At 51.5% G+C, this 12,228-nt stretch overlaps 1 protein-coding gene across 1 annotated transcript; it reads left to right on the forward strand.

Annotated features, from left to right (window-relative positions):
• The first annotated feature begins 5,563 nt into the window (after positions 1–5,563).
• Positions 5,564–11,689, forward strand: obi1 (ORC ubiquitin ligase 1). The gene is given in 7 exon segments (XM_041872152.2): positions 5,564–5,708; positions 6,164–6,299; positions 6,575–6,657; positions 7,857–8,078; positions 8,439–8,527; positions 9,805–10,045; positions 10,047–11,689. Coding segments are annotated over 7 exon segments (2,361 nt in total). The 5' UTR covers positions 5,564–5,636; the 3' UTR covers positions 11,565–11,689.
• Positions 11,690–12,228: the final 539 nt, after the last annotated feature.

The raw sequence follows: 12,228 nt of genomic DNA on the forward strand, positions 1-12,228 counted from the left end.
TTCTCTCTCACTCTCACTCTCTTTCTCTCTCTCTCTATCTATCTCTCTATATCTCTCTCTCTCTCTCTCTCTCTCTCTCTCTATTTCTTTCTCTCTCTCTCTCTCTTTCTCTCTCACTCTCACTCTCTTTCTCTCTCTCTCTCTATCTATCTCTCTATATCTCTCTCTGTCTCTCTCTCTTCTTTCTTTCTCTCTCTCTCCTTCTTTCTCTCTTTCTCTCTCACTCTCTCATACACACAGAAACACATGTCCACACGTTATATACGCTTTAAAGCAAGAGTTAAGAGAGTGAGTGTTTGTACCTGCCTGCATACTGTGTGTGGCAGCGCTAGGTCTAGGCAAGAACCAGGCAGTTGGTGGGCTAGGTCTAATTAATGGAAGCAGTTGTCAGTGATTAAGCCTTAAACAGAAAAGGTCAACAGAGCAGTGGAGTGAACCTTGTCCCGCCACCATGCTCTAAGGGCAGTCTAAACCTTTATCAGCTAAATGGTAAAGATGCACTAAGGTAGAAGGGCAGGGTGAAGAAAGGGTGGCTGGGGGAAGGTAGGGGCAGGGGGAAGGTAGGGGGCAGGGGGAAGGTAGGGGCTGGGGGAAGGTAGGGGCTGGGGGACGGTAGGGGGCTGGGGGAAGGTAGGGGGCTGGGGAAAGGTAGGGGCTGGGGGAAGGTAGGGGCAGGGGGGAAGGTAGGGGCTGGGGGAAGGTAGGGGCAGGGGGAAGGTAGGGGCAGGGGGGAAGGTAGGGGGCTGGGGGAAGGTAGGGGCAGGGGGAAGGTAGGGGGCTGGGGAAAGGTAGGGGCTGGGGGAAGGTAGGGGCAGGGGGAAGGTAGGGGGGCTGGGGGAAGGTAGGGGCTGGGGAAGGTAGGGGCTGGGGGACGGTAGGGGCTGGGGGAAGGTAGGGGCTGGGGGGAAGGTAGGGGCTGGGGGAAGGTAGGGGCTGGGGACGGTAGGGGCTGGGGGAAGGTAGGGGCAGGGGGAAGGTAGGGGGCTGGGGAAAGGTAGGGGCAGGGGAAGGTAGGGGCTGGGGGAAGGTAGGGGGCAGGGGAAGGTAGGGGCTGGGGGAAGGTAGGGGGGCAGGGGAAGGTAGGGGGCAGGGGGGAAGGTAGGGGGCAGGGGGAAGGTAGGGGCTGGGGGAAAGGTAGGGGGCAGGGGAAGGTAGGGGGCTGGGGGAAAGGTAGGGGGCAGGGGAAGGTAGGGGCTGGGGGAAAGGTAGGGGGCAGGGTAAGGTAGGGGGCTGGGGAAGGTAGGGGGCAGGGAAGGTAGGGGCTGGGGGAAGGTAGGGACAGGGGGAAGTTAGGGGGCAGGGGGAAGGTAGGGGGAAGGGGGAAGGTAGGGGGCAGGGGAAGGTAGGGGCTGGGGGAAGGTAGGGGCTGGGGGAAGGTAGGGGGCTGGGGAAGGTAGGGGGGCAGGGGAAGGTAGGGGCTGGGGAAAGGTAGGGGGCAGGGGAAGGTAGGGGCTGGGGGAAGGTAGGGGCTGGGGGACGGTAGGGGCTGGGGGAAGGTAGGGGCAGGGGGACGGTAGGGGCTGGGGAAAGGTAGGGGCTGGGGGAAGGTAGGGGCAGGGGGAAGGTAGGGGCAGGGGGAAGGTAGGGGGGCAGGGGGGAAGGTAGGGACAGGGGGAAGATAGGGGCAGGGGGAAGGTAGGGACAGTGGGAAGGTAGGGGCAGGGGGGAAGGTAGGGGCTGGGGGAAGATAGTGAGCTGGGGGAAGGTAGGGGCTGGGGGAAGGTAGGGGCAGGGGAAGGTAGGGGCAGGGGGAAGGTAGGGGCTGGGGGAAGGTAGTGGGCTGGGGGAAGGTAGGGGCTGGGGGAAGGTAGGGGCTGGGGGACGGTAGGGGCTGGGGGAAGGTAGGGGCAGGGGGACGGTAGGGGCTGGGGAAAGGTAGGGGCTGGGGGAAGGTAGGGGCAGGGGAAGGTAGGGGCAGGGGGAAGGTAGGGGGCAGGGGGAAGGTAGGGACAGGGGGAAGATAGGGGCAGGGGAAGGTAGGGACAGTGGGAAGGTAGGGGCAGGGGGAAGGTAGGGGCTGGGGAAGATAGTGAGCTGGGGGAAGGTAGGGGCTGGGGAAGGTAGGGGCAGGGGAAGGTAGGGGCAGGGGGAAGGTAGGGGCTGGGGGAAGGTAGTGGGCTGGGGGAAGGTAGGGGCTGGGGGAAGGTAGGGGCAGGGGGAAGGTAGGGGCAGGGGGAAGGTAGGGACAGGGGGAAGGTAGGGGCTGGGGGACGGTAGTGGCAGGGGGAAGGTAGGGGAAGGGGGGAAGGTAGGGGGCAGGGGAAGGTAGGGGCTGGGGGAAGGTAGGGGCTGGGGGAAGGTAGGGGGCTGGGGAAGGTAGGGGGCAGGGGAAGGTAGGGGCTGGGGAAAGGTAGGGGGCAGGGGAAGGTAGGGGCTGGGGGAAGGTAGGGACAGGGGGAAGGTAGGGGCTGGGGGACGGTAGGGGCAGGGGGAAGGTAGGGGGCAGGGGGAAGGTAGGGGGCTGGGGAAGGTAGGGGGCAGGGGGAAGGTAGGGACAGTGGGAAGGTAGGGGCAGGGGAAGGTAGGGGCAGGGGGGAAGGTAGGGGCTGGGGGAAGGTAGGGGCAGGGGGAAGGTAGGGGCAGGGGGGAAGGTAGGGGGCAGGGGGAAGGTAGGGGGCAGGGGGAAGGTAGGGGCAGGGGGAAGGTAGGGGGCAGGGGGAAGGTAGGGGCTGGGGGAAGATAGTGAGCGGGGGAAGGTAGGGGCTGGGGGAAGGTAGGGGCAGGGGGAAGGTAGGGGCAGGGGGAAGGTAGGGGCTGGGGGAAGGTAGGGGCAGGGGGAAGGTAGGGGGCAGGGGGAAGGTAGGGGGCAGGGGGGAAGGTAGGGGCAGGGGGAAGGTAGGGGCAGGGGGAAGGTAGGGGGCAGGGGGAAGGTAGGGGCAGGGGGAAGGTAGGGGGCAGGGGGAAGGTAGGGGCAGGGGGGAAGGTAGGGGGGCAGGGGGAAGGTAGGGGCTGGGGGAAGGTAGGGGCGTGGGGAAGGTAGGGGCAGGGGGAAGGTAGGGGCTGGGGGAAGGTAGTGGGCTGGGGGAAGGTAGGGGCTGGGGGGAAGGTAGGGGGCAGGGGGAAGGTAGGGGCAGGGGGAAGGTAGGGGCTGGGGAAGGTAGTGGCAGGGGAAGGTAGGGGGCTGGGGGAAGGTAGGGGCAGGGGGAAGGTAGGGGCAGGGGGAAGGTAGGGGCTGGGGGAAGGTAGGGGGGACAGGGGGAAGGTAGGGGCTGGGGGAAGGTGGGGGCAGGGGGAAGGTAGGGGCTGGGGGAAGGTGGGGACAGGGGAAGGTAGGGGCTGGGGGAAGGTAGGGGGCTGGGGGAAGGTAGGGGCTGGGGGACGGTATGGGCAGGGGGAAGGTAGTGGGCTGGGGGAAGGTATGGGCAGGGGGAAGGTAGTGGGCTGGGGGAAGGTAGGGGCTGGGGGAAGGTAGGGGGCTGGGGGAAGGTAGGTGCAGTGGGAAGCTAGGGGCAGGGGGAAGGAGAGAGGACCGGTCGGCCGGATCCTACCCAAGCCTGACACACGAGTCATTGCTTCTTCATCCTCCATTACCCCCTCCACCAGTCAGATCTGGCCTTCCTCCCAAATAACACCCTATTCCCTATTTATGGAACCCTTTTCCCCACAGGGCCCTGGTCTAGAGTAGTTTAGCATATAGGGAATAGGGTGCCATTCTGGACTGGGCCCTGGTGATCTGTGTCATTTAGGGATGAGGAATAAGGCTTCAGACCAGATCAATAGATGTCAGAGTGGCTCCCTGCTGTGATTCATTAATGAGTGAACAATTACAAACCAACCTACCATCACTGAACCACTATACAAACCATTGTCATGGTTGGCGGTCCCTGACTGAAGGAACGTGGGCCTTGTTTTTGGGAAGGGACCTGTTTTGGAATCTCAAAGTAATAGTACAATAATCAGGTAGCTTAGTGGGTAAGAGCGTTGTGCCAGTAACCGAAAGGTTGCTGGTTCTAATCCCTGAGCCGACTAGGTGAAAAACCCTAATTGCTCCTGTAAGTCGCTCTGGATAAGAGCGTCTGCTAAATGTAAATAATACTTTAATGTCGGAAGTTTACATACACTTAGGTTGGAGTCATTAAAACTTGTTTTTCAACCACTTCACAAATTTCTTGTTAACAAACTATAGTTTTGGCAAGTCGGTTAGGACATCTACTTCATGCATGACGCAAGTAATTTTTCCAACAATTGTTTACAGACAGATTATTTCACTTATAATTCGCTGTATCACAATTCCAGTGGTTCAGAAGTTTACATACAATAAGTCGACCGTGCCTTTAAACAGCTTGGAAAATTCCAGAAAATGATGTCATGGCTTTAGAAGCTTCTGATAGGCTAACTGACATAAGGAGGAGGCCCTATGTTGCACATTGTGTTTTTTGTGTTGGTCTTGTGACTGAGTTATATGTTATAAGGATTACAAACTGCATAGGCCTAATGCAAGCTGTCGCCTATGTGAATAAATGTCGACTGTATTTTGAACTGAATAACGTTTTATCTCTTCCGTAGCCTCCGGGCTCGCTGCGTCTGTGAGATGGATTTGATGGCATGTTGAAGTCATAAAGCTCTTTTTAAAATCAAATGATGAGCGGTTATGTTCTTACGTTCCGAGTAGCATGTTTCTGCCGGCTGGGAATCAATGTACACACTTTGTTTGGCTTTTATTCAATCCTAATGACATTACTTTCTAAAGAGCTCTGCTGTGATGGCTGGGTTTGGCTCTGTCTGGCGTCCCAAAATGCCACCCTATTCCCTTTATAGTGCACTACTTTAGACCGGGACCCAAATGGACTCTGGTCAAAAGTAGTGCACTATGTAGGAAATAGGGTGCCATTTGGGAGGCGAAGCATTGAGAGGGGACAACAATGGAGATACACAGGTCTAGATATGAGTAATGGCATTGCGTAGAGATGTACTAGACTAACCATTATATTGGAGGTTTGATTTGATCAGAGGTTATTCCTCTAACGTCTATGGAGGTCCATTGTCTGAGCATCTGATCTGAAATGGGGTCCTGTTTATGTATTATGTTTACACTGAATGGTGTTCTGCAATCTGAAAACATTATGGATCTGTTGTTGCAATTGGCATTACTGTATAGACTGCAATTTCTGAGGGGTTGGATGGAGAGAGGTTTAACCAGCTTTTTTGACTTTAGAGTGGGAAATGATTTTGTAAAATAATTTTCATTTCATTTTTAGCAGACACTCTTATCCAGAGCAATTAGGGTTAAGTGCCTTGCTCAAGGGCACATCGACAGATTTTTCACCTAGTCGGCTAGGGGATTAGAACCAGCGACCTTTCGGTTACTGGCACAACGCTCTTAACCACTAAGCTACCTGCCGGCCCATAATTCTGTTATATTGTTAAAAATGTATTTTAAAAAGTTGAAAATGTTAATGAAAAGCCAATTTCCCATGTCTGTCCTGTCTGAGGTTGAAAGGCACAGGTTGTCTGCCAGGTACTGTCTATGGTCCTGAACTGTGATCTTGTCTTGCTGTCTTTGAAACGCGAAACAGAGCAACGATACATTTTCTACCATTTGGCTTTCCGTAGTTGTGTCGTTTTGAAGGCGGTGCTTTTTGACCGAGGAGTTTTTTTGTTGTTGTAGTTTCTCGCCGAAACTCTTGAGCAAAACAATGGCAAACAACTTTCAAAACGTGACTCTTTCTCTAACTTTACCCATATCATGCCAGATCTGCCTTGGAAAGGTAATTCAGTTTTGGAACAACGCCAATGCAATCAATCATGTATGCAGACAAAATGCTAGCTAAGCTAGTTAGCTGTTGATATGCCAATTTAGTTAACGTTAGCTTCCTTGCCTAGTAAATATTCGTTTAGCAAGTGATGTAGATGTTTTACCTTGTAACGTTTAGCTACTCATATTTGTCAGTGGATGGCTAGTTAACTACACATTTGTTGACTAATTGCATCGCCCAATTCTTGTTGGCTGCTGCAGATGATACCGTGTGTTGTTAGCTTAGCCAGCTAGCTAGCTAGCATCTTGGTGCAATTTAGTAGGAAGCCTTTGCAATTCCAGATATTAGCTGTAGCTGGTCAACTATTCTTGATTCATCTCACAATATGTCAGTGCCTACCATGCACGGATAGTTCTATTGCAATCGATCATAATAATATTTGTCTTTTTAACATTGCTATCTGCAAGGTCCGCCAGCCTGTCATCTGTGCCAACAACCACGTGTTCTGTTCTTGCTGCATGGACATCTGGTTGAAGAAGGCTAGTCAATGTCCTTCATGCCGAGTTCCCATCACTTCAGAGAACCCGTGCAGAGAAATTATAGGTAAGAGCAGTAGCCTACCAACTACTGCAAAAATGTCAAGCAGGTTATCTCTGCATAATCCGAAGAGAAAGGGCCGAGTCTGGGTCTGGTTACTCGCACTGTTTCTTCCTTCTGGGGACGTTTTCCCTGTTGCTGTACTACTTACTGTTTGGGGTCTAGACTAGGCTGGGTTACTGTACAGCACTTTGTTGATGTTACGGTAGCTAAAGGTCGGCAGAGTTCCTATTCTTTGTTAACGAGCTGATTCCCTACTGTGGTCCTGTTGTTGTTTTTAGGAGGAACGAATGAGAGCGAAAGCCATTCTGTGAAGAAACGCCTCCGAAAGACCAGAGGAGAGCTTCTGTTGAGGGAATATGAAGTAAGCTAAATGTGCTGCACGATTAAACTGTAGTCTGAGTTTCTTCTTCATCGGTTTCCCCCTCTAGCAGTTTGTTATACAGTGCATTCGGAAAGTATTCAGACCCCTTCACAGCCTTATTCTAAAATGGATTAAATACATTTTTCCCCTCATCAATCTACACACAATACCCCATAATGACAAAGCGAAAACAGGTTTTTAGAAATGTTTGCTAATTTATTAAAAATAAAAAAACATATACCTTATTTACATGAGTATTCAGACCCTTTGCTACGAGACTCGAAATTGAGCTCAGGTGCATCCTGTTTCCATTGATCATCCTTGAGATGTTTCTACAACTTGATTGGAGTCCACCGGTGGTAAATTCAATTGATTGGACATGATTTGGAAAGGCACACACCTGTCTATATAAAGGTCCCACAGTTGACAGTGCATGTCAGAGCAGAAACCAAGCCATGAGGTCGATGGAATTGTCCGTAGAGCTCAGAGACAGGATTTTGTCGAGGCACAGATCTGGGGAAGCCTACATTTTAACATTTTAGTCATTTAGCAGACGCTCTTATCCAGAGCGACTTACAGTTAGTGAGTGCATACATTTTTCATACTGGCCCCCCGTGGGAATCGAAACCCACAACCCTGGCGTTGCAAGCGCCATGCTCTACCAACTGAGCTACAGGGGACTAACTCAGGGTTTCTCTTTTTGGGGCCGGGGACCCCCTTTTGTGATCGTGAATTCATCAGGGACCCCCTTTTAAATTCGAGTGAGATAAAAAATAGCATGCAAGGAGTTTTACGATGACTTCGGCAGTGCACGGCTGGACGATCAAAGGCTCATGGAAAGGAACATAATTTTTTTTTTTTTTTAAATCCCACCTCTTGGCATCGGAGAGAGAATTGTCTAGCTATTTTCCTGCAATTCTACACATTTCATCATGGGGCAGAGATATTTTGTTGTTGTGGCTTTAATGCTAATATCCTGCAATTCTAGACATTTTGCCATGAGACTTATTCCACGTATCCTTTGGACAAAATGTATTAAATATGTTGTTTAGTAATATTCATTAAAAATTAAAAAATCTGAATAATTCCGCACCCCCACCCCAGTTTGAGAACCCTTGGCCTACACGAGACGTCCTCTAAAAATCACTGTCACTTCTATATGTAATTCTAATGGTGGACATCCTGTCTTTATCGTTCAGGATGAAATGGAAGGTCTCCTCAAAGAGAACGAAGAGCTGAGGAACAAGAACCAGAGCATGGAGTCCCGGCTGAAGACGGCACTAGACCCCTGTACCATAACAGCCGGCCAGAGAGAAAACAAGGGTGTAGACCCCGGTGTTCTGGAGGAATGGAGCAACAAGCTGAGAGCCGCTACAGACGGCTACAGCCAGATCAAACTGGATGTGGAGAAACTGAAAGAGGTATTGATGAATACGATCTGTCTATGGATTAGGCTATTGCACACGAAAACTCGTTATGATGTAAAAACCGTTTCCCGCCCAGAAAATCATTTTCTATTCATTCATGTTCTTTTTATACGTGTTGTTGCGTACTGCGTAAAACAAAGGGAAACAATCATTGGAATGTTTCTTTGTGTCAATTAATCCAGTAATTGGGGTCGTCGACTGGCAATTTGACACAGTGGTAACATCAGATCAATGTCACATGCATACAAACATGACATAATACACAAAAGTGAATGACAAGCAATGTGTGAAATGTGTGCAGTCCATAATGTAATAAAATATATTAAATAAAAAAGTTATGTTCCTCTGTTCAAGGCTAACAAGATGTTACGGTCTCAGAATATTGACCTGGTCCAGGAGAACATGAGGTTGAAAGCTGAGGTTGCCAGCAGATCGCCTCAGAAGTATGTACTAGTCTTATGTTTTAATGTTGTGTGTATTCTGGAGTGGTTTCAGTTCAACTGGGATGGTAATGGACCACTGGGTGGAATATTCTGGAGTGGTTTCAGTTCAACTGGGATGGTAATGGACCACTGGGTGGAATATTCTGGAGTGGATTCAGTTCAACTGGGATGGTAATGGACCACTGGGTGGAATATTCTGGAGTGGTTTCAGTTCAACTGGGATGGTAATGGACCACTGGGTGGAATATTCTGGAGTGGTTTCAGTTCAACTGGGATGGTAATGGACCACTGGGTGGAATATTCTGGAGTGGATTCAGTTCAACTGGGATGGTAATGGACCACTGGGTGGAATATTCTGGAGTGGTTTCAGTTCAACTGGGATGGTAATGGACCACTGGGTGGAATATTCTGGAGTGGTTTCAGTTCAACTGGGATAGTAATGGACCACTGGGTGGAGTATTCTGGAGTGGTTTCAGTTCAACTGGGATGGTAATGGACCACTGGGTGGAATATTCTGGAGTGGTTTCAGTTCAACTGGGATGGTAATGGACCACTGGGTGGAATATTCTGGAGTGGTTTCAGTTCAACTGGGATGGTAATGGACCACTGGGTGGAATATTCTGGAGTGGTTTCAGTTCAACTTGGATGGTAATGGACCACTGGGTGGAATATTCTGGAGTGGTTTCAGTTCAACTGGGATAGTAATGGACCACTGGGTGGAATATTCTGGAGTGGTTTCAGTTCAACTGGGATCGTAATGGACCACTGGGTGGAATATTCTGGAGTGGTTTCAGTTCAACTGGGATAGTAATGGACCACTGGGTGGAATATTGTTGGTAAAAACTATGACTAATCTATTTGTTTCTATTCTGGTTCTCTATAGAAATTGGGTTTGGTCAAGAGTTAAAATATTTGATCTGGCATCCATTTTGTATGTGTCTGTCTACAGATACAGTAATCTACAAATGTCTTGACTTTTTATCAATGGTGAGATGTACTAAAATGCATCTGTAATCACACTGATATGATCAACTGTTTGCGCTCCCTGTTGCCTCAATGCAATGTGCTCCTGTGGTGTTCTTCATGGTAATATTCTGTACCTCAGGACCTCTTTGAAAAGAAGTGTTTAAATTAATACTTTACCGTTTTTATCCTGTGGTGTCAAATGCACATTTAGTTTGATGTATGTATTGTTTTTACCCTGCAAAATGTCATTTATATGCTATCAAATTCAATTCAAACTCCCTTCTTTCTTTCTGATCTGAATCACCCCTCAGGTTTGGCCGGTACACCGTAGCAGCGCTGGAAGCTAAGATCCATCAGTACGAAAGAGATGTGGACCACCTGAAGAGAGCTCTGGAGCGCAGCGACCTGTACATAGAAGAACTGGAGGCCCGCGGTGGACGGGGAGCTGAGCCCCCAGGGCCACACCGATGCCCGTCCAGAGAGCACCTCCTCTGGGGAGGGGGAGGCCGGGACCAGGGTCCACTACCAGAGGATCAGTGCCACGAGGCGGAGTCCGAGTGACGTGGAGAAGGCCTCCATCTGCGCCAGTCTGGAGGGAGAGTCCAAGACGCTGTCCGCTCACCAAAGCTACCTCCTGGCGGCCTCTAACGCCGTGGAGCTCAACGGCGCCGGCTCCGAGACCTTCCGGGACCACCGGAGAGGTTTCGGCGTGGGCGTGACGCTCGCTGGACACAACGACTCGATAGAAACTGATAGCATTGGCGCCATCGCTCCCTCTGACCTCCTCCTCCCCTCCACCCCCTCCTCTGCCTTCCGCTCCCTCAGTCTGAAGGGTCCCAGTGTTGGTGAAGACAAGAAGCTCGGTTGTAAGTCTGTGACCTATCTAAGGAGACTCAGTTTTGAGGACGGTGTAGAACCCAGCAGCAGCGGTGCCTCCAGTGTAGGAACTAAACGGTCCAGGCTCACTGCTCAGTTCTCCAACGGTGTGTCTTCCAGTAACGTAGCCGAGCCAGGAGGCTCCACCACCACCACCACTAAGCCGGCGTTCTGGGCCGCAGCCTGGCACAGCCACAAGGCTTCTGATGTGACCTCTGTGACCTCTGTGACATCACCCAATCACATTGGAGAGCAGCAGCTCAACACGTCATGGGGGTCGGGGCACAGCGAGAGAGACCCAACCGTGGGAGCCACCACGTCCCAGAATCGGACAGATGAGGAGACGGACCCCATGTCCAGCGAAGCCTCCATGGACGCGGCCTACCTGGATAAGATCTCTGAGCTGGACTCTATGATGCTGGAGGGGCCCGAGAGCTGCAGCAGCCGCAGTTCGGCAGGATCACACCTGTCCTCAGGATCACACCTGTCCCTGGCCTCCTCCCTGAGTTCTGCCGACTCACCGGACTTGACCCTTGACCTCAGACTGGACGCGACCCTAGTGCCTGAGCTGGAGGGTTGCTCTGAATCCTTCCTGGGTCCTGACTCCGACCAGGACCGAGAGGGAGGTGGACAGACCGAGGCTGAGGGTCGGGGGAGCTCGTCGTTAAACCAGAGGGGGAGGAGTGAGGGTTTAGACTTGGCATGCAGCATAAAGGGAACCTCTTCGGCTACAGTCAGAGTGTCAGAGACCCAGGCGGCTGCTCCAGCATCCACATCCACCACGACAGGAGCAGCCCAGTCTGGGTTAACGTCAGGAACCGGGTCCGTGTCCTCCTCTGGGAGAGACGTTAGCAGCAGCAGCAACCACCATCTTCTAGGCTCTACAGGGCCCGCTGGAGGACAGACAGGACGCAGCCACCTCTCTGACCCCTCTCAGACTGATGAACTGTCCTTTGACCTGCTGTTTGACCCCTCAACGGAGACCAAGACAGGACCAGGAGGGCCGTCAGGCTGGCAGGCCTCAGCCGACCACCATGATGAGGACAGTGACATCTCTTCTGGCTGCTCGGCAGTCGGCTCTGGAGAGATCACCGTGAGACAGAAGAGCACAGTGGCTCCTAGTCAGGCAGCCAAACGGAAGTCTCACAGTCCTTTTAACATCGGCAGTCCCTCCAAACATTCTAAGTTGATGTGATTGTGATGGAGTAAACTTGGCCCTGCACCCCGTCACTGTAGACTAGCCTGGATACCAGTCTGTTTCTGGTCTCTAATGTAGCCTGGGTGCCAGTCTGTTTCTGATCTCTTTAATATAGCCTGGGTGCCAGTCTGTTTCTGGTCTCTTTAATATAGCCTGGGTGCCAGTCTGTTTCTGATCTCTTTAATATAGCCTGGATACCAGTCTGTTTCTGGTCTCTTTAATATAGCCTGGGTGCCAGTCTGTTTCTGGTCTCTTTAATATAGCCTGGGTGCCAGTCTGTTTCTGGTCTCTTTAATATAGCCTGGATACCAGTCTGTTTCTGTTCTCTTTAATATAGCCTGGGTACCAGTCTGTTTCTGGTCTCTTTAATATAGCCTGGGTACCAGTCTGTTTCTGGTCTCTTTAATATAGCCTGGGTACTAGTCATTCTGGTCTCTCTAATATAGCCTGGGTACCTGTCTGTTTCTGGTCTCTTTAATATAGCCTGGATACCAGTCTGTTTCTGGTCTCTTTAATAATATAGCCTGGATACCAGTCTGTTTCTGGTCTCTTTAATATAGCCTGGGTACCAGTCTGTTTCTGGTCTCTTTAATATAGCCTGGATACCAGTCATTCTGGTCTCTTTAATATAGCCTGGATACCAGTCTGTTTCTGGTCTCTT

The sequence above is a fragment of the Coregonus clupeaformis genome, unplaced genomic scaffold, assembly GCF_020615455.1.
Source record: "Coregonus clupeaformis isolate EN_2021a unplaced genomic scaffold, ASM2061545v1 scaf0251, whole genome shotgun sequence".
NCBI lineage: Eukaryota > Metazoa > Chordata > Actinopteri > Salmoniformes > Salmonidae > Coregonus > Coregonus clupeaformis.